Below are 22926 nucleotides of genomic sequence, written 5' to 3'. Positions count from 1 at the left end.
CCCCCGGCCCCGCGTGGGCCGCGCTTCCCTCTCCCGTAGGGGCCTCGGGGAAGGGGGACCCGGTCTCCGGCCGTGCCCCGGGGGGTTCCTGGGCGGTGCGGGGGTGCAACCCTCGGAGCTGGGTTGGGGTTCCGTTGTCTCGGTGTCCCAACAGGAACAAAAGCAGTGCCTGGGGAGCTGGGGCTCGGTGGGGACTCGGGGCGAGCTGTGGTGCTCTGAAAGGACAGAGCTTTTTGGGGGGAGGCTGTGGAGAAGGATGGGGGGCAGCGAGTACTGGGGTACAGCTTGGAGGGGGAGCCAGTGCCCCATGGGAAAACTTAGAAACTGTTTCGCTTTGGTAGCATATGGCAATAATAGGCTTTCATCCACCGACAAAGTGCCTGTGTGTGAAGACAGATCGGTGTGTGAGAGTAAAGCTGCCAGGCACACTCCTCCCAGAGTCTTAGTCTCCCGTGACAGTAAGAGCATCTCCTTAGTCACTAGCTGCGACGGCATAAATAGAGGAATAGGTTGCGGGGGCCAGCAAGGAGCTTCAAGTATTTTTTTTTTTTTCTGAGGAAGATGCAGAATTCTGTATAGATAATGGCATGCTGCCACTCGTATGGTTCAGACACCGTAGCAGTCAGGGCTGCTGCTCCAAGGAGCTGACGACATCTGTGGCTCTGATCTTGACATCCTGTCCACACCAGGGCTGCTCTCGCTGCTGGACGCAGCCCTCACTGGGACGGCCTGGGTAAGTCGGGGCTTGCTTCGGCTGACCTGCAAGGGGCTTGCCAGAACTGCATCCCAAGTGTAGCCAGCATGCTACAGAGCAGCGTAGCGCTTCCTAATGCTCTCCTGAAATTAAAGATTATGGGTATGCATGATTGCTCTTGATTGTTTTTTGTTTGTTCATTACCGGTGTGTAGGGATCAGAAAGCAGGAAGATCTGTCTTTGATAAATAAAGCCGTTCTGTAAAACTCACCTTTACATTGTTGTGTTACGCTGTGGCTTCCCCCACCCCAAAGAAAGCTGTTTCATTTGTGTTTGCCTGTTTCTATGGGAAGTGCTTTGAAAGCTGTGAGTGTAAAAAGCGCTTTGTAAAGGTATAGTGGTATAGTGTTATTTATGATTGCTCGCTGAAAGAACATAGTGAAAGAGGTTAACCGTAGTTCAAAGCTTTGGGGATTTAAGGCATTTGATATCATCGTAAATATCCTCCAAGCTCAATTTGGGTTTATTTTGAAGTGGAAGGTTGTGTATATTTGCCATCATCCATTTCTTTTTTTTGAATGCCAGATTTATCCTAATCTTGCAGATCGGAAGAACTAGCAATTGTTTGCTGTGTAGTTAGGATGCACAATACTTTCTCACCAGCTGACTGGAACACTTTCACTGTACTTCCTTGTAAATCTGCTTTAAAAAGAGGTCAGATGTTGAAGAGCAGTTATTGACTTGGGGGCATATGGTTACAAGCACAGAATAACAGCATTCATTGCCTGAATGTGTGTGTTAAATACTGAAGAATGAGCTGCTCCTTTTTCTAATGACCTAATATAATAATTAATATCAAACATTCTAGTTCCTTCCCTAACAGGCTACAAGTGTGGTGGAGCTTAGATAGCCCATATTTTTTTTCCATTTTGAACTGTAGTAGAGATTAGAAGGAGAAGTAGTTATTTGCTGAACATCTCACACTGAGGTTTATGCATATTTGAAGATTGCTGTTCACCTACCTCACTGATCTTTTTTTTCTGGTTTCTTCTTACTACCCTTGCCTTCTAGGAAAAGGCATAATAATAAGCTGGATATCATCAGTGTTGACAGTGCTTGCCTTAGTTTCTCTCTGATGGTCCCTGTGATGCAGGTAGTGCAGATATCTGTTTTAATCCATGACACCTGAGTATAAGAGGAAAAGGTGTGTCCTCTTAAAGCAGCAATTATCTCCTGGCTAACCATTTAGAAGGTGTTTCAGCATCTAGCATGTAATTCTGGTGGAGCCCGCTGGTACGGCAGAGATGAGCAGAGCACTGTTCATTCATGGGAGTAACTGTGTTGGTTAATGTTTCTGAGGCAGCTGGAGGAAAGCTGAGTGTATGGAGTGAAAATGCTAGGAATCTGTCATCGTCCCTTCGAGCAGCCAAGAAGCGGGGAAGAGGAGAGGGCAGTCCTGTCCCAGCAGACTGCAGCAAACTAGCAGATGGCAGGGAAAGAAAAGAAGCTGCTGTACGTGGAGTAGCAGGAAGACAAAATAGCTGCACTGTATCATCCTAACATGGTACATTAGGATGCTGTTAGTCTGTGGTGAAACTTCTGCATCTTGCAGTGCTGTGGCTCAGGCTTCCTAATGGAAATACAAGGGTGTTGCAGGGAGATTATTTTTTTTGCTGTACTTGATAACAATACGAGCCTCCAGCTTTTCAAGAATTAGGGATAACTATCCTGGGGGCTCTAGCCAGAGACACCTTTGATACCTAAATCAAACCCTACAGTCGTAAAGTGGCAGCAGAATGAGGGTGAGCTGCTCTTCCCATGCCCAGGGTTACAAGAGTGCCTTATGATCGGTTATTACTTCGTGTGTGCTCATCCCCTGGAGCTTCAGTCACATTTCTGCAAGCACACCTAGGCTCTTCAGAGGGGAGATTGTTTGAACAAACAGGTCCACTTCACTAAGCAGCTCAGGATTGTTTCAGGGTACAAATATTGCATCTAGTTGTCAGAACTGAAATGCTCCTGGTTCCTCACAGGCCTCCTCTCAGCTTTTCCATGATTGTGTTATTATCGATGTCAATTCATACCACAGAATTACAATTACAAAGAAAACCTGGGTACAATAAGAGTATTACGTTGGTGATTTGGAAGGGTGTTTCTTCATGTCAGCCTTTGAACTGCTGTCACCAGTGTGGCATAAGGCAGCACTTTGCCATCTAAAGTATCAGTCGAGATGTAAGTGAGGTATCATGGCCCTATGTTATTACTGAAGGTGTAGTAGTACTTTTAACCCAAATGCTTGTGGCTCTGTCTGCCTATTAGAGGAAAGCTGACCAGAGCTGTGCTGGCCAAGCACATTTTGGGAACATTTAGGTGTCTGTAGGTGGTGATGGACACCACCTTGGGTGTTCAGAACCCGCTTTCAGAACTCCGCTTCCTGTGGAGTTGCCCATCTGACTTCTTCAGGCTACAAAATTTCCTCTTTTCATCTTTGAGCACTTATATATAGTTGAACATCTGTCTTCATATTCTGAACTAAATTATCATGTTCCTACATCTCTAACTTTTTTTTCCCTGTGAATCTCTGCCTCCACTCTTCACTTCTTAACTTTCTGTGTAGCGACTGTGGAAGCACTGCTTGCATTGTGTCCTCGGGGCGGTGGATTTATGGGGTTTTAAAGTGGCTAGAATGCACACAGTCTGAAGTACCTTGAAAAATTTGCCTTACCCCTATTATTACATTTTCAAGGGTATATCATTGAGAGTTCTAAACTGTGTTTGATGACAGTTTTCCTTTAATGATATAGTGACTTTTAAAGTCTTTAAAGGATGATATTAATGTAAGTGAATGCACAGTGTTCTCTTAATCTATATAAATTGTATCACAAAAAGACTTTTCCATTATTTCAGTTACTGTTTCTAGCTGGAGTCATACTGTACTGTGGTGACTGGGGAATGAGCTAATTTCTGCTGTTGTGCTGTATCTATGAAGACGAGCAAGAAAGAGGAGAGCTAATTTGTATTTTCCTCATTGGTTGTCAAGCTCTGGAAAGATTGTGGAGTCAAGAGAGACTGCTGCTACCCACTTGTGTTACATCAGATCTCATACTATTTTTTAACATTCCTGTAGCTGGTGGCAAAGAATGTGGAGAGAGAGAGAGGTAGATTAACACTTCAGCGAGCAATAAGGTTCTGACGTTTTGACGTCCCAGGAGCTCTGCATTGTTATGCGGGAAGCAGCTATCTGTTCCTAGGCTCAGCAGCAGCAGAGTAAGGCACAGGTACTGCACTTTGCCTATACTGGGGTGGTGGGGACCATGAGGTAGGTAGGCAGTGGAGAGGAATTAGTGCTGTATTTTTGCCAGGAATCTTCAATTACACATTACAAACATCATCCCAGCGGAAAGGGACAATATTTCATCTTTTTCGCTGCGCTTTGCTGGCAACAGCAGTGAAAGGTTCAAAGAGTATTTAAAAGCTCTTCAGATTGATTACTACAGACCTGCTGTGCTATGGGGTTGCATGTTGAGCAAATGAGAACTAATGGTTTGAAAGTCAGGGCTTATATGTTCGATTTACCGCTCTGTCATCCGTTATGTGAATGTGGGAAGTCACTTAATTTCATTGTGATTTAGTTTATCATTTTGTAAAAGAAAATAATGTTTGCCTCTTGTCACAGATGAGCAACTAGTTTTAGATTATGCCTTCGCTAGTGTAACGGCAGTCTGGCATAGGCACACATTAGCTCAATTAAAGGAACTGTCTTGATAGAAATATTATAGTATAACAGCAGTAGTAGTAACGCATATTAGTATTTATAATGTACGTAGCATATATTGGTGTTTATAGTAGTCCAGTTGCAGCATTGGGTAGTTCAAGTTAGATGAACCACTGCAGTGGGTTTTGTAGACTCTGCTGAACTGCGTGGGTGTGTGAACTTGAGCTGGCTAATTCAGGAGTGGCTTAGATGCTTTTTACATTGCAATTACTGAAGTGATTTGGATGTAATTTGCATCTGAAAAGGCCGTGTGCTGTGGTAAACAGCAGGGCAGTGAAATCGTAGTATATTGCATCATGTCCTTGAAGCAGGTGGGATGCAACCAGTTGTGTTCATTTGCACAGGTGGTATTGTATGGTGCCGTATCTTCAAAAGCGCCTGTGCTTTTGGGTAGCAAATGTTGCGTTTTATTTGGTTGCAGGGTGCTTGCAATTTTCCATCCTCTTGAGAATGAACAACAAGCAAGAGCTCTCAGCACTTTGGGGTGTTTTAAATGAGATTGTGCAGTCACTGATCAATGCAGGGGTGGATTGGTTGTTATATCAACTTGCATTAGACTACTTAAAGGGAGCTTTATTTTAGCAAGCTCCATTTGGAAAAGGGAGTTTAGGTAGAGTAATTCTGAATTTGGAATCTGACAGGTACTAGGGCCTTTTTTTTTTTGATTTTAGTATTTTGATTTTTCTTGTCAGCCAGTATTGGAACATCCATTAGCCTGTGCTTCTTATTCAGTGTTCTCTTTGAATCCATTTTCTTCAGTTGTTTTCAACTTATTGGATACAGTGTAAAATAGAAAATGCAGTTCACCCCCCAGAAGTAGCTTACTGTAGTTACAATTAGTACTTTCTGTGGTGCATAAAGTACAAGTCACTTTCAGCGATGGTGTATTTGATGAACCAGCTTCATGGACAAGATGCTTGTAAGCACACCTTAACTGATCCAAGGAAGATGATTTTTCAATGAAGGACTTATATTGGAGAAGGGACTAGAAGTGTACCCTCAAGCTCTGTGTTATCAGTGCAGTTACTCATTTTCCACAGGGAATGATTCTGGCCAATAAGTTGGCATTGTTGGAAAACAGCAAAGTACAGCTTCAGTGCTCTCCTTTGCAACTGCTCCTTGCAGACTGATAGCACTTTATAAATACTTCAGTAGTTTGGGGTCACCTATTCAGATGAAGTTCAAAGTTGGGCTATATCTATCTCTTTGCATTTCTAAATTTGTATAGCACTGACACTTGTTTCAGTTAAATATTCAGCATATATTTGCTGTTACATTCTCTGTAGCTATCCTTGGTAACAGCATGTTGGCTCAGAGCCTTTCCAAGAGATCTTGTACTTGCAGCGGTATTTTTTAATGGAAGGTAGATTGATTACAGGTAGATACTGCATTTTGTTCTGAATTCTTTGGAAGAAGGATGGATGTATTTGAGGCAATTTCTTCCTGGGTATAACATCATTCTCATCCATTAAAAGTAGATTTGGTATGCAAGTGCCCATTTTAACAATTGATTTCGTAAAGGGAAAAATTTGCCTTGTTAATAAGAAGTTCATTTGTCAGTATTTGCTACCACCCATCCCCATTCCATTTTTCCTTTTAGTTGTCTTGCTCGCCTTGTTTGTCTACCTATCAAATAATAGATTGAAAACTCTGAAAGTGAGAAAGGTCTTCATTTTAAGTCAGCAATGCTTCCAGCACACCTTGGGTGGACAGACGAGAAAACAGCTACTGTGTATTTCTCTATGAGAGAAAAAAAAAAAAGAGAGAGAGAATGCCTCTAAGCATCAGGGAACTGAGGACCTAGTCAGTGTCAGATGCGGAGAAAGTTACTTTATCTTGGCTTCTGCCCCTAGATTTCCTGGATGTAACATCCAGTTGGAGACAGTATTTTCAGAAATCTAAAATGGCTAGAAATACCTGCAGATTTAGAAATGCATAGAATCAAAATGGGGTGTGGTGCCCTGGGGAAAGGGGAGGAAAGTAAGTAATTTTCCATGGTTTATCAAGAAGCAGCCTGATCATCTGCCAGGTGACGGAGACAGGTCACCTGCAGCTAACGTGACTGGAATAACTGGAACTGTCCATCCTTAGTGTCATCTGTTATACAATTATGTGACAGAGTGAGTACTACCACATTTGTCACAGATGGAGAGAAAATTGCTCAAGACCACAGAGAGCACCCTTTTTTGGAGGTGGAACAAGGCCTTTGTGATCCCTTGTTGGCAATGTTCTGCTTAGACCACCACACTGTGCATACTTACTTGTTTTATTAAAGGACGTACGTAATGGGGAACAGCAAGTGGTTGGAGAGGAGGACATACAGAAACCAGCTGCTCACATTAGATTGCACAGTGGGCTGAGTTTAAACTTGTAGCCTCTGTCTGTCTGTAGGAAGTCAAGTGGCTTGGATTGCCTCATGTCTGAGTGCTAGTTCTGTCTAAGAAATGGCTGTGTCCATAGTGCATATACTTGGCCAGAGGGGCCTTCTCTGGTCACTAGATGGTACCTCTGTGGCCCAAAGACACAGTGATCATTATGTGTGTTTTTTTTCCAAGTACAGCGTTTAAAAAAATGTGAGATTGTCCTGCAGCCCACCAAAAGGATGAGGTTATGCATTGCATGACTTGGGACATGGTGGGAGGCTGTGTGGGGTTGCAGAACCTATTGGGAGACTGCTGGAGGAACGGATAAGAAGTAGGGAGCCAAACCCTGTCTAAGGTCATCCGTGCTGACTCTTGGAAGCAAGTGGTGATGGGTGCGAACTGTGTTCCCAGACCTATGTCCACATGCTGGTTTGGAGCTCCACAAAAGAGAACCTGGGAGCAAACTAGCAGTTAAGCAGTGCTGGTGATCAGGAGCCTGGAGCTTGCTCCCTCCCTGCTTGCTCCCTGTGTGGAAATGTAGACATACCTGTACAATGTTTTGAAGCAGGTTTTTCACAGGAAGCACTTAGTTACATGTGTGGAAGGAGGCTGCACCTTTAGGAAACATCTGTGAGAGTAGTAAGAATTAGAAATCCCAGTCTTCATCAGGTTTGTTCCAGTTTCCTTAAAGAGAAGAAAAAGGGAGTATCCCAGAACTGGGTCCTTTCTTCATGCTCTGGCAGGGTGAGGCAAAAGTCTCTGCTGTTTCCATGCCTAGATGCCTGCCTGTCTCTTGTCCTGCTGAGTGAGAGAAGCTTTGAGCTCTAGTACTTCAGCATGGGGCTCCCTGGTACCTCAGAAAGGGGAGGAATGGGGTCCTTTAGAATCCGTGAATTATCCCAGTGTAAACAAAACTGCTTTCTCATAAACAAGGAGGAATTTGTTTGACAAAAATTTGAACATTAAGTGCAGTTGCTGGCAGTGTTTATACTTTGTTACTTAAAAAAGGCAACAGACTGAATATTGTTGATAGTACTGCAGTGTTCAGCCCTTGCAAGGAAGGGCAGAAGGTCTGGGATGATCTTCCACTGGAAAAGTATTTTCAGAGTAACTTCAGTTACAATTTGATGTCCAAAACAGTATTTGGAAGGATTTTTAGATGCTCTGGGAGCTGTACTTCATTGATGGAAGCAGACTCTCTTTGCTGCTTGTTCATGCAGGGGAGCAGCGCGGTGGTATCCGCAGTGGCACAGGACCCTTTAGTCTGTCACTGCTAACTGTGGTGTGGCTCCCTACATGGGGATGCCCAGCCTCTGTTGCACTAGCCCTCGTGTCCTCCTCAGCATCTCTCTTAGTAGGGGAACATGCTTGCAGAGTCTTGTTCCACTGAGCGCAGTGGTCAGCAGTGCCGTGTGTAATACCAGTGTTTCACCTTCCTCACCAGTAAGAATACTGGAGTAGATGGTGGAGTTTTGACCTCATCTCCAGTCTCCTCAGCTTTTGTCTGACTGAGACAGATGTTGTATCAGTTCCGATTTGGAAAATTATTTTGTTAGTCATACAGATTTACTTCTGAAGGAAGAGTAGAGGTGAATTGTGCAGGGCTCTGACTGAGCTAGACCAGCCATCGCCCATGTTGGACCTGGGATCTTCTGGTCGCCTTGGTAAACAGGTTGACTTCTACGATATGCTGTATGTTGTCCTCTAGTATGCGTACCTTGCTGGGCATGCTTAAGTCTTAGTTAGTGATTCCCAGGTTGGAAGGGACCTCAGGGATCATCTAGTCCAACCTTTCTAGGAAGAGCACAGTCTAGACAAGATGGCCCAGCACCCTGTCCAGTCAAATCTTGAAGGTGTCCAACGTGGCCAAGTCAACCACTTCCCTGGGAAGATTATTCCAATGGTGACTGTCCTCACTGTGAAAAATTTTCCTTTTGTGTCCAATCAGAATCTCCCCAAGAGCAACCTGTGTCCATTCCCCCTTGTCCTCTCCATGTGACTCCTTGTAAAGAGGGAGTGTCCATCTTCTTTGTGGCTACCCCTTAAGTACTGGTACATGGGGATGAGATCCCCTCTGAGCCTCCTTTTCTCAAGGCTGAACAAACCCAGCTCTCCCAGCCTACCCTCGTATGGCAGCTTCCCAGTTCTTTGATCATCTTGGTGGCCCTTCTCTGGACCCCTTCCAGACTGTCCACATCCTTTTTGTATGGCGGGGACCAGAACTGTACACAGTGCTCCAGGTGTGGCCTGACAAGCGCTGAGTGGAGTGGGGTGATGACTTCTTTCTCTCTGCTGGCGATGCCCTTTTTGATGCCACCCAGCATCCTGTTGGTCGTCTTGGCCGCAGCAGCACCCTGTTGGCTCATGTTGAGCTTCGTGTCCACCAGGACCCCCAGGTCCCTTTCCACAGAGCTGCTCTCCAGCCAGGTGGATCCCAGTCTGTGCTGCACTCCCGGATTATGTTTTCCCTGGTGCATGACCTTACACTTCTCCTTGTTGAACTTCATAAGGTTCTTGCTGGCCCACTCTTCCAGCCTATCCAGATCTCCCTGCAGAGCAGCTCTCCCTTCTGGAGTGTCTACTTCCCCACTCAATTTGGTGTCATCTGCAAACTTCATCAGGCTACACTTGATGCTGTTATCCAGATCGCTTAAAGTAACAGAAAACCAGGAGAGAAGCATGAAGCTGCAAGTTTCATTCTTTCCAGTGGAATTCTAGTGAGACTTTTGTAATGGATGTGAAATATTAACTTAATGGTGACTAACTGAATTCAGATTGACTGATTATTTTTTTCTTGTCTCTTCCCTCCTGTCACCTTAATAACATGATCTATCCTAGCAAACCAGGTAGGGATTTTTGCTACTAGGTAATTATCAGTTCAGCAAGGTGGAAGGTTATGTGAATTCTCAGGCACCTAAAAGTCATGTAGTCTAGATCAGTTTTGCTTATTATAAATAAATTACCTAGATATTAATGACATGAAATTGTATTTTACTCTATCGTTGTGTGCTAAAGCTCCAAATATCTCATGATTTGACATTAGCACTACGTGTCAATGATAAGAGGCCCTGGAAATATATTAATTACACGGCATAAAGGTAACTTCCACTTATTATCACCCAGAATTGTATTTCAGCTGAGCAGTGCTGATGGATGTTTACATGGTGATTCACATGATAGATTATTTTCCAGGATTAAATTTATGCACATTATAACAAATTATCTCATTTTATCTCAAATGTGCAAGAAATGTTTTGCACTCCCAATTTTGCTTATTAAGTTGACAACTTATTTATTGAAATGCAGGCTTAGGGTCCAAATATGACCCTGTATTGGGAAACACTGGTGATGTTTTCAAGAAATAGCTTATTTTGCAAAATTTCTTCTAACGTTGTACTTTTTTCTTTCTCTATTACCTATAAAACCCAGAATGTATAAGGACTCCTTGGTGGGGTAATTTCTGTGAAGCACATGGGTGTCTGTGCCTATAAGTTTTCTTACAGCAGTCTTGTTTACAATAGTCTTTTCTTAAAGTAGTGAAGGTGTTTTAGAATATTTATGGGAAGCTTTTAATTTACTGCATAGATGCTTTCACTGAATTTACACATATGTAGAGATTTAATACTGACAGTGTTTATGCACAAAAATGCAAAGGTTAGTCTTTGAAATTTTATTATTAAACTCCTAAAGAGGCAGCTGTTGAGAAAAAAAAAGTTTTTCTTACTTTTTGGGGCATTTTATAAAATTGGTTATTCCAGTTTAAAGGAGTTCACTGATCCTTTTGTAATGTATGGGAATCATATCTTTTTGCAGTTTCTGGTTTTTGGGAGAGTTTGATGAGCCTGATCAGATAAGAGAGAGAGAAAACTCGTACTGTGATTCAGTGCATTTTGTTAAAGGCTGCCTATCTAGTCCCATGTGATTATGTTGCTCAAGAAAAAGCAGAACTGTTCTATAATAAAGAATAAAATTTTAGAAAAAGGAAAAACCAGCAAGGGGCGAATGTACCCTCTCTTTTTAGATTATTTTTGGGAGTAATTTTTTTAAAGGCTTCATAGGCTATCTTCTCCATAAACAAGAAGTTGAAGATTGCTGGTTTGCTCCTTGCGTGCGGCGGAGTGAGAAGATGGTTAGCACAAATGGTTTTCCATTTTTATCACTTTTGCCACTGAGGAGACTAGCTTACTGCAAGCATGGCTATTGTCAGAAAAACAGCTGTGGGAAGACAGCATCTTTTGAACCTGAGAGTTGGAATTCAGACCACTTTTTTTTTTTGAAGGTATGCATTTGGATTTAGATTGCTGGTGTGTGGATGCAGGCTGGTATGAGTTAGCTGCTGGTAATGTAGTGATCTGCCTGTAGGAGTAAGGAGCTGATGGTGCTCCTCAGGTAGTAATTGGTGAGGCTTTTAACTGAGGGCTGTGCGTGAATACTTTTAATTTTTTTAAAAACCTAAATAAAATGCTTGCCCTTCTCAGCCCCATGTAGCTGACATGTCTATATAAGACCGAGCTGGATTCTGTTCCGGCTGATGCATTGCAAATAAGTGCTTAGAGAAAGGTTTAGAAGGCAGACTCTCTTTAACATGTGTAGTGACTTTCTGCTTGCATCCCAAGTAGACTCGGCTGGCGGTGAGGAAAAAATTGTGTAGAAAGAATAGATTTTAAGAGGATCTCTTGAAAAATTAGTCCTGCGATGCTAGACTACTGGGTTTTTGTTTGTTTGTTTTTTTTTTTTTAAGAGAACTATGCTAGTCAGATGTGGACTATCACATACCATTATATTAATTAAAGGGTTACAAATGCAGCATGATTATTTGGATTAAAAAAATCTGTCCTTTGAACGTGAGCAGTCTTGTTTGTGTTCATAGCAGGTAGCTTCCGTCACTGGAGCCCTGGCTCTGGGCTCAGTGCCCTTCTTCCTGCTGGTCTGTCCCCCAGGCGGAGACAAAGCGGTGCTCCCCTGGGTTGTGCTGATGTTGCTCCTTAGTCAGAGGTATTGCTGCTGCATGACTGGCAGTTTGTCTGCATCTGTGGGGTGTGAAATCAGTGCCACAATCTCAGGCTAGTGAGAATGCCCCATTTGTGAACTGCTTTGAAACCAGGCTTTAGCATGGTGGGAGTGCAGGGAAGCAGCCCTGCATCACTGCATGCTGAGCTGTACTCAGCTCCCGTACAAGAAAAAGCACTGGTGTAATAAGATCCACGGGTACCCAGCATTGCCATGCTTTCATCTTGAAGAGCCAAGAGCATGCCCATGTCATATCACTGTCTTATTTCCTCTGTAGTCTATTTTTTCTCTAGAATAAGAATACCACCTAAAAAAGGATTTTGTGTTTTAAAAAAAAAAAGCAGTCTAGAAGAAAGTCAAGAAACTTAGGTGATGGCCAGAGCCCTGACAATTCCTCAAGGGCCCTGGGGGACCCCCTGATCCAGGGGCTTCACTAGGGCTCATCCCAGCACCAGAAGTGCCTGGGCTGTGTGGAGGGATTGTTCACGCTTTTGTCAGCTCTGGGGTGCACCTCAGTCCCACCTTGTCTCCAGCCTTGTCCTCTGCGGCATCCATCCTGCTGTCACTCCTGCAAAGGTGGCCCTGCTCCTGCTGTTCCTGACCAAAACCCAGCAGGAGATGCTGGGCACCAGTGGGAGGCACTTTTGCAAAATTCCAGCAACAGGTTTGTTTGTATTGATTACCCATTTTAGATCTTCAGAGGCAGTTGGTGGTTCCCTCAGTGTCACGGTGTACAGCGTGACAGCCATATTGTGCAAGGTGTTATTGTCTTGTTGCACTGGAGCAGATGAAAATCTTCAAGATGCGCTTTGGGGGAAAATCCTGAAGAATCAGAAAAAATCAAGTAAGCTGATAGTAGAACAAGAACAACAGAATTTGTAAATGTGGATGTTCAAAGTGAATAATGCAATGAACAAAGCACAGTTAAGTAAAGCTACAGAGGGCTTTTTGATTAGAAATTGGAAATTTCTTCTTTAAAGACGTATTGCTCAATCAAAAGTTAACTGCAATTGTTTTAAAGTATGCATATCTAATCTCAGGTTTAAAGTAAGCAGTGAACATGGTTTTTATATACTGCAGGTGAAACTGAATCTCGGGTGACTTGACATAGGCTTTCAGCTCTGCTTTCCTTCAGAAAGTTACATAAAATCTCTACCAAGTTCCTGCTCCATTCAATTTAGTGGTGATAACTAGAGCCTAACTCTTCAGTGACTTGAAATCATGACTAAAAGTGCTGTGAAAATGCACATTAGTGCAAATCATTCTAAGTGCTATAATTTTAAAAAGCTTTACTCCTCACCATTTGTGCTATTTAAGTTTTGCATCTAATCATTTTGCTTAGAGAATTTAGTCTGTTTCCTTTCTAGCTCATGACCTGGCACAACAGTGCAGTTCTTGGGCTTCCAGGAAGACATGAGAGTTTAATAGGAATTAAAATAATTTTTTTGTCCTTTAAATATAAAATAGTGTGTAAATTGGCCTCAACATGCCTTTGAAAGGTAATATATATGTATATTGTTTAATTTGAGCTAGAACTGTATTACTGAGTTTCAGAATTGGTATCTGCATGTACAAATGCATTTATGTCCACAGTCGTGCGTGAGTATGCGTGCTTCGTAAAAGAAATAAAAGAAGGAATTTGGATTGATGTAGGTTGATTAACCTTGGTCTCTGTCCCCTGCTTAAAGGGATCTCCCTTGTTTAAAGGGATCTCTTGGCTGCTTCTGGCTCCAGCTGAGGATGCCATGTTACAGGAATAGTCTTTTCATTGCTGAGGCAGAGCAGAGCTGGGATATGGTCTGAGGTTGTCCGATTCTGGCACTTGACTTTGTCCTTGGGAGCTGATAACTGACAGCTAGAATGGCTTGGGCTGTATTATATACATAATTGTATGCCATGTATGTGTGTTATATGCTGGGGCACTTTGTCGCCTGTGGGAATGTGAAAAGCGGGTAGAGAAAGGAATAGGAAAGTATCTTGTTCCTTAAATAAGGGAGGAGGTTTAGTGGTGAACTGGGTTTTACGAGTGAATGTGTAGATTATGCATGTGTGAACATATTTAGACATTTTTGTCTCAATTGTTAATAAAATATGTTGAGATGGGGAATTTCAATCTTTTCAGTGTTAAAGAAATTGAGCTTGTCAAACAGCTTTAATGCCAGTGACTCTAAGAGGCAATGTTACCTTTTAGGCTAGGAAAGGTCACCACATGGATCCATAGCAGCATTTCATTTAAGATGTAACTTGTCAAATGTGCTGGTGGAAATAAATTTAAAATACAGCATTTGACTTAGAAATTTGACTTAGAATTTAAATTGTCCTCCCTGCACTGGGCTTACACCACCACCACCCCCGCCCCTTTAAAGGCTAATGTTTTGCCTCAAGCCTGGCATGACCTGGAGGAGATAAGGCAGCACTTCTGTGCTTCTAGAACATAGTTTGGGTTAAGGAGTATTATGTGTGGTTTTTTGCCTGTGTCCTGCTGCCTCTTCCTGGCTCATCATGAGAAGAGGTGAAGGAAGCAAATGACTCTGAGCAAGCAGAGTATGCCTTCTTGGTTCCCGGCTGCTGCCCTGGAGTTGGGGAGAGCCAGAGGCAGCTCTGAACGTCTGCAGGTGACAACCAGCAGTGTGCCTGACAGTCTGCTGTTCCCGCTGATTCCAGTGGGGTTTCACTCTGTCTCACAGCAAGCTTATCCACCTTGGCTTTTTGTTTGAGGGTACCTCAAAAGTTCATTGAAAAGTCTAAGCTGTTTGTGCAAGGAAAGGAAGTGTGCGAAGTATTAATTGATCTTTTACTGAATGGGGGCTGATGACAAAAGATCAGAACTGGCAGAGAAATATATGTGTGTGTGTGATACCCCAAACCACAGCTGTATGTGACTTGGCAGTCCTCGCTCTTGGGGCATTGTGCTTTAGACAAATCAGTTCAAAGCATTTAACTGTCTGACACAGTGTGATAAAATCCTGCACTGGGTTAAGCGTGGAGCATGGTTCCAATGTACCATCCTCGTCTGTCTGCCTTGGAGGTAGTCGTGTGTCCTCGCCATGCTCCCCTGGGTTCATGCTCACTTTTGCTCCTGTCCTTGCAGGCTGAGCTACAAGAGGCAAACATGGCCCAAGCGCCCACTGATCCAAGTAATGTGGAAATCACTGACCCAGAGGAGAGTTCTCCAAATATGATAGTCTACAGAAAGGTAAGGATTTGGAGCTGTGTGCAAAAATCTCTTCTTATGCGGTTGGCTTGTAAAAGGATTCCGTGACCCTTTTGAAGTCAAAGGTATTGGATGCATAGCTGGAATAGTTTTCAGGAAAGTAGGTGTTTAAACCTCTAGCATTTAGGAGCTTGGAAGTCTTATTCTGTTCAGTGGAAGTGTTTATGCTTGTCAGTATAAAATATTTGATGACAAACTAATAACTTGCAGTTTATAACTTCTTGTACATAGTTGTGATGTGTCTTTAGCTAATAGGTCAAGTTTACTAAGTCTAGCTAAAATAATTGCACATACGTTCCAAGTTTTATCACGCTAAGTATAAAGTAGCTGGCATGCAACAATTTTTTAGTACATTTTTTCTCTATTTTTCATGTTGTGTGTTTTGTTGCATAATTCACAGTTTTATTCTTTGCAGGTAGTTGTTATTAGTTCCCATGGCATTGCTTAAACTAAAAAAAGAAGAACTCTTAAGTGCTAGTGAAAAATGAATTAGACAAAGCTAAAATAACAGCAATGCATGATGTCAAAGAACACTCTTTCACCATGATGACACGTCTTATTCTGAAGTACTTTGGAGGTATCATAAAAGATTAAGAAAAGCAATCTATTGACCCATTTGCTAAGGAATTGTTTTGCTATTACCTCTGGGTTACATGTATCTGTTACCTATGAAAATGAGTCTGTTTGTAATTTAATGAAATAATGTAAATATATTTTATTTAGCCTGCAAAATGTTTCTTGTGTAGCATGCGAAAGCGTTGTATGGTTCTGACAAAATTTCTTGCATGGCTCAGATAAGCTATCATTCCGTTAACTCAAGAGCTACAATGCTAGCTAAATCAAGTTTCCTTGTGTAGTATGATCATTGTTACACATTAGAAAATAGTTATAAATAACTAAAATGTGTTGAGTGTACATGGTCCTGTTTTCTGCTTGTGTGACTGCAATCTTGATGACTTTTCATATGCTGAGAAAGTAATTTGGGTTTCATATAGAGCGTAAGTTGTTTAAAGTGTTACTTTTTGATAACCATAATTTTGGTTTAGTTGTTGCATATTTGGTTTGGAATCTGGAATTGTTAACATGGGAAAATTTTCTGGGTAATGTGTAGGCTTGTTTGTTTTGAATGTGTTATGAACACACTTCAGCTGCTAATTTGGAAGTAGCGGTAGTCGGTTAGTCAAATTATCTTTTTAGAACCTGTTTGCTGAGAGGGCCAACACCCCAGCAGGTTGAAGCAGATATGGGGTATGAAAGAAGTTTCTGATTGCATGATCTAGAATTAGGGCATTAAATCTGTGACTGCAGAGAATCCACTTACCTATTCTTGAAAACATTATGTTTATTTGAATGTGTCTCACTTCCTATTCATCTGATGGCATTTCTACTTAGGTATTTCTCAGTTTCTTTGCCTTTTAGCGTTTCATTATTGTTGCTGTAGAATAAGGCTTGCAAATTCTGTGGTGTCTACGGGGAACATACTCGTACCATTTGATTCATCTCTCCTTACTGGTGTTCCTCAGATGTCAGTATTATCAGCCCTTCATAACAGAATCATCTGTCAAAATACAGTTATTTTTTAGAATAGCATGCCCCATGCATTGTTCAATAATACTGTGTTCTGTATTGCCAATATTAAGCTAATGCATGTGCGTCAGGTTTTTTTGTTGAGGGTTTTTATTGCTTTTATGACTAGGGTTAACATTACCTATTCTTCAAAGTTAATTTCCATTGGTGATTGACTTTCTAAATCTAATTTACTGTTTGATATTAGTTATATGTATTACACATCAATTATATGTTCCTTAGTGTTGAGAAATCATATGCAAAATCTGAGACAAGACTTTTATTCTCTTGATTATCTCTCCTCTCTCTAAATGAGTGTTTAGCTCTTCATTTCTCATTTCCTTTCAAATGGCTTGATTGCCGGTAATGAATGAGAAAAAAACACTGCACTGGACTCCCTGAAATACAGAACACAATCTGCCAGCATATCATGCAGTTCAGGGTTGGTGTTGTGTCACAGTGAAAGGTTTGCTTTTCACAGCAGGGATCCTGAAATGCAATTGTTGATCCCCCTAAGGAAGAAGAAGAAATAAGGGTCGGCATCACCCATTGTAATTCACCCAATTGCAACCACAATTAATGTGGCTTCAATAATGGCACCACAGTAATTCCTGCTTTGTCAACTATTTTGTTGCTTGTCATTAACTGTCACATTTGTGGGTTTTGAGGGAAGAAAGCCCTACAAGTACAACACCAAATTGTTCATGCTTGCTTTACTGAGACTCACTGAGGTCTATTTGAAGTTCATAAGCCGAGACAATAGTTGTGGTTTTTATAATCACTAGTGGGAGATACACGCATCTAAAGGACAAATCAGATCTTAGGTGGTGCTGAGTGTCCCTTTGGAGCAACCTCTGTCTGTATTGTTTATGGAGAAAAGCCTACAACAGGCTGTTCTCTTTACTTATGTAGGTAAAACTAAGTGGGATGGATTTTGGCCATGCTGAACAAAATAAACTAATTTATTTTGACTCCAATTAGTTTGTGATATTCTCTATGGACTCCTGCAAGCAAATGGATTCTAACTGCTTTGATTGCTACAGCAGATGGTCTCAGTGAGATAAGTCTTATTTTCTTCTACCTTCAGGGTTAACCTTTTGGGGGCTGATATTTATCAAATTGTGAGGCATGTTTATTTTTTTAAATCCAAAATGTTCAATGTTGCCCTACTGTTCTGGAAGACATCTGTGTGGGGATTAGGTAGTGCAGATGTACTCATTAGGGTAAGCAATGTTTAGGGTGTGATTTGCCTCACCCTGCGCTTGTTAAAATGAATTGTACCCTAAACTACATGAGCTGTATTGACTAGGTCTTCACTGACTATCATGGGTGCCTCGACACCCTGCTGTCAGGTACTTATGTATTATGGTAGACCTCTATAATTAAGCAAGCTGCATCCCACTGCATCCTACTCCTAGGATATGTGCTTCCTCTCATCTCTCCGTATGTCTCACTACGTAGCCCTGGGCTGGTTATAGGGCTGTGAGCAGTGCTGCAGTAAGGATGTGCTGTCATTTATCTTGTGCGGCATAGTGATATCCAATAAAAATTTAAGGGCACTGCAGAAATTGCATTGCCATTTCAGTACTGCTCTGTGAGTAAAACATAGGAACCATGTTTTCTTTAATGAGTCTGGCCACATCTGGAGAAGATGCTGATATTTTTTTTTGTTGCGATTACTACTGGAAGAGCGGTATGCAGTGCTTAAAAAGACTATTTGAAATGCACTACCCTCTTTTTTCATGGGAGCAGCCAATGTCAATACACAAGGGCTTATGTGGTAGTGAGTGACATCCAGTCCTCACTTCAGTCTGAGTGTTGTGTGGGTGCTGCGGCACAGAAGGAAAAAATGCAATAAAAAGCCAGTGAGAGGAGAAAAACACGCTCCAAGCAAACAGTAACAGAAAATATCAATTGAATTTTAAATGCCTGTCACATTCTCTTGAAATCCAGCCACCCTTGATTGCCTTTCTGGCTTCCAAGTGCTGGCTGCTACATCCCAGGGGTCCTTTGGCTCATTGTTCCAATAATCTAGGTCTAGAAGTTCACCTTCTGCAGACTGTATTGAAAGGCAAACAGTTCACAGACACCTGCTGGCACTGGACCTGTTAGGTGATCTGTTACCGAGATAATTTGGCAAATCAAATCTTCTTACGGAAAGGATTGTGAAAAACTGTCGTGTCACTGAAAGAAAAAAAAATTGAAATATTTAGGGCTTGGATAAATAAGAACTGAAAATACCAATAAGGAAGGATTGTTTAGGAGTACCTGGGGAATATAACAAGAAGGATGAAAATACAGAAATGAAAATCTAGATTGGATAGCAAGGCATACTTGTTCCTGAGAGAGATCTGTTAGGATGGGAAGAGTTCACAAACTGTACTGTTAGAGACGTTTAGAACCACTGTGAGCATGCGTGCTCTCAGGGATATCAAAGGGTATCGCCAAAGAAATGACCTGAATTATCTGATGGTACATCTCCATCTCTGCTTAATTTTGCCAGACACATCTTCTAGATCTGCTCACTAACATTGGCACTTAGTGAGTTAAATTTTGAATTTTTATGGTTACTCATCATAAATCTTTTGAACAAGCAGGAAAATATAATTTCCAAAGGCAATTACCGTTCTAAGTAAATGTAATACAAACTTGCAGCTGCCACAAGATGCTTTCAGAAAAATCTGAGTTGTTTGCTACCTTCAGTACTTGGCAGCCTAACCCTTTTTTTAAAATGCTGGTTTAAGATCTGAACTATAATCTTTTTTTTTTTAAGAGGCAGGGGGGCAGCCTTACTTTCTCCAGCCAGATTCCACGGTTCTAGTTGTGGCAAACAGACATAGCTGGAGCCGTCAGACCTGGTCCAACGTCGTGATAGCGCAGGAAATGGGAGAACAAGCAGTTGTGAAGACAGATGTATGTGTGCAAAAAATATATGGACCACAAAGCAGAAAGATGGGGGAAGAGGCTCTTGTTAAAATTAGCTGTTCAGATAAAAGAATGTAATGCTGGTGTTGGGAGCTAGTCAGAAGACCAAGACTACCATTTGTTTGCTCTTAAGTTGTGCTAAATAGCACATGAAAAACTATCTTGATAGGACCCTGTCCAAGCAACCAAGAGCAGACAAAACCCGTAATGGTATAGTCCAAATGATAATTTGTTGCAAAGAGAGGAAAAGCTGCAGTGTGTTAAAATGAGATGGATTTAATGCATACAACTTCTGCTTTATTGAATGAAAGCAGTCTGCATCTTTTTTGAGGCTTCCAAACCCTTTCAAGTTTTTATGCTGTTCCAGTGAGAGGCAGCAGAACCTAAAATACATTTAAAGTGTTAAATACTTTTGGCATTCTTTTTATTTGTCTCTTGAGTTATATTTTAGGATTCTGCTGCATGTAAAGGCCTTGAACCTTATTTTTGTACAGGAAGTCTGAGATTCTCACACAATTACTTCTGTTTTGTAACAGGTTCTTTAATATAAAATTGTAAAATTACGATGGTAATGCATGAGTTGATGGTGCTGCAGACCTAGTCTTCACATTTTACTCAAAGATTTTCTTCTGTACTGTCATTAGAGATTACTTTATGGCATTTTAAACCATCTTGGTCTTGATATTTCCTGATTATTTTTTTTAATGATTTTTTTTTACTGTTTCCAGACTAAAAGCAGTACCCCAGGATTAAACCAGGACTGAATTTGATAGTACATATCAGTACTTCGGGAATCAAAACACATACCACTTTTGATAAGTAACCCCTAAACTAGCATTGTTAATGTTAAAAAATAAATTTAAACCCAATCTTGTTACCAAGACGTGTTAACATGCAGGTTAGGCAGCAGGGCAACTTTAACTCTGCACTTCTGTAGTGCATATTGAAATGGAGGTTTCAGTGAATTTATTACGGCAAATACTCATGTGCCTTGGCTGTAAACAAAAATGGACCATTTCTTGAAGCCTTGCTAAGGTCTTTATCCAACTCATTCACTGTGTCAACAACTTTGCACAGGGTGTTGCACAGAGAGGGGGAATGCCGGTGTGCAAGATGGGCTACTTGTTAAATTCAAGCTGCAGTAAAGGCAGAGCTGGATGGTTTTTATCTAGGAGATTTTCTCTTGGCATTTCCTGTAATGACAGGTGTAACATCCAATGATTCTCCTTTCCACACCTTGTACATCAAAATCTTGGGGAGAGGAATCACAGCAGTGGCATTAAATTTAGTCCTAAGAGAGAGAGGCTGAACCGTGGGGGACAAAGATGGGAGTGCCTGTGTGCAACAGATCTGTTGGCTTGGAGCAGCAGAGAAGAGAGACCCGAGTACATTGGTAAGTCATAGGACAGTCGTGGTCCGGTGTTGTGCAATGGAAATGAAAAACACAAATATAATCCCAGAGTGTCTTGGAGAAATATTCCTAAGGGAGTGATGTCAATAGTATTGTGTAAAGGGCCAGTGATATGGCCTCATCTAGGTCATGGTGTAGTCTTCTCTCTTGTCATCTCCTGTCTTCAGAAAGCATGACCTGGTTACACAGAATGGACTAGAAACAAGTGGCTTATTTAGCTCAGCAAAACAAAATGAGGTAGGAGAGATATAGTTACTCTGCAACACTGCTTTAAAGACTAAATGTCAGGCAGAGACAAGACCTTACTAAGCTGAGGATAGTACTGGTGTGCACATAAATTTTTTAGAAATTTCTGATTAATAAATGCAGTCTGGGAATTAGGAGGTGGTTCCTGATTCTCAGAAGAGTGGAGTTCTGGAGCAGCCACTGCATGGAGTATTCTGGCCAAGGAAGCCAGCTGGTTGTAGGATAGATGTAGGCATGATTTTGAAGAGGCCTGTGTGACATCATTTCTTACAAAAGTAGAGGAGACACCATGAGTCAAGAAGTCTTTCTAGCTTTATGTTTGTACCTTCTTCTGATTACCTTGAATATGTAATTTAACCAACTAAACTGTCTAAAATACCTGCAAAACCACCCTTTGTTCATGCAATAGCAAACAATTTGTACTGCTGAGGTTTGGCAGGTTGGTGTCCTTGAACAAAGCTAAAGCCATTGACCTTGACTGTAGCTGTCAGGGGAGCCTTGTGGTAAAGCTGGGGACTGTGGGGTTGATTTCTGCATCTGTTAGACGTGTATAAATGATTAATGATTAGTGTAAAATTTTAAGAAGTTAGTGCCCAAAAGACTTCAGAAGCTCATTGCATCATTGTTTAGATACAAAAAAAGCTGCCATACAAGTGGCAGGAACATGTTTTTAGAGTCAGGTGGAGGTGATCCACCTGCAGGGAGGGCTTTTGGACGCTTTGTGGCTTGTTTCTTTCCATCATTTGTCTTGCAGTAATAGTTAAGACTTAGGTGAGGTTATAGATTCAGATTAGTAGGTGGTGTGCAAAGTTACAAATAAGGAAATGCATGTAACGTGGCAGGTAGACAGACCCTCAAGTAACTGTTTTCTTGTTTTTCTTTTTAAATATATCACACATACACGCCTTTGAAGTAATGAGGATGAACAAATAACCTTTATGTTTTTCCTGGCTATATTGTTTAGCGTAATATAGGAGATAAGCTCTTAAAACAGATATAAGATATACTAAAAATATATGTATGTATATTTTCTTGATATATCCTATATGCCTTAAATCTTTCAATTCAACTAATGCATGCACAGAATAATTTGTTTGGATTTTACACAGATGAATCTGCCTTTCCGGTTTTGGAAAAGGTGGCCTTAGCTCTCGTGTATCGTATCCCTCTTGGTAGTCAGTGATTTTGGTGATAGCTATCTTTTTGATATTTTTTTCTTTTGTAGTTTTTTCCATATTCAGAAGCAGTTGTTTTATTTAAATTTATTTAGTTTTCTTTCCTCTCTGGCTCGTCTTTTCTCTGTTCCTGTTTATAACTGAAACAAACTGTCTCTTGCACCCATAAAAGTCTAATTACAGTGATCTATTACTTTAGCTGTTCTCAGAGGCAGAAAAAAGACGAGCCAGGACCAATAGCTGTGACAACCTCAAAGTATATTTTTAGCGAAGCAACCAGTACAAATTTAGAATGCAGAGATAAAATGGGAAGGTTCAGCTAGAGGGTAAGATTATGCTATTCTAGCTGTAGCACTTAGTGCCGTACGTTTTTGGAAACGGTTCTCTTTTCTTTCCCCAGCATCTTTCTCATGTTTTTCTCTGTGTATTTGTTGTTGTCAGCATTTTAAGTTATGGTCTTGGAGTATTTTCACTATGTTTGTTGATTTACTTTTGCATGTTGTTTTGGACAAGATGCTGCATATGAGTGCTTTCTTTCTGCCTAAAG

At 41.4% G+C, this 22926-nt stretch overlaps 1 protein-coding gene across 2 annotated transcripts in view; it reads left to right on the top strand.

The window, feature by feature from the left end:
• RGS6 (regulator of G protein signaling 6) overlaps positions 1-22926 on the top strand; it is a 288401-nt gene that overhangs the window by 296 nt on the left and 265179 nt on the right. For both annotated transcript variants that reach the window (XM_075105737.1, XM_075105738.1), the window contains exon 2: positions 14934-15038. In XM_075105737.1, the coding sequence (XP_074961838.1) occupies positions 14955-15038 (84 nt within the window). In that variant the 5' untranslated portion in view covers positions 14934-14954. The remainder of the gene's footprint in view (positions 1-14933; positions 15039-22926) is intronic.

This window comes from Phalacrocorax aristotelis, chromosome 10, assembly GCF_949628215.1.
Source record: "Phalacrocorax aristotelis chromosome 10, bGulAri2.1, whole genome shotgun sequence".
Classification (NCBI taxonomy): Eukaryota; Metazoa; Chordata; class Aves; order Suliformes; family Phalacrocoracidae; genus Phalacrocorax; species Phalacrocorax aristotelis.
The sequence above is the reverse complement of the archived record's forward strand: the minus strand, read 5'-3'. Positions and strand labels throughout refer to the sequence as shown.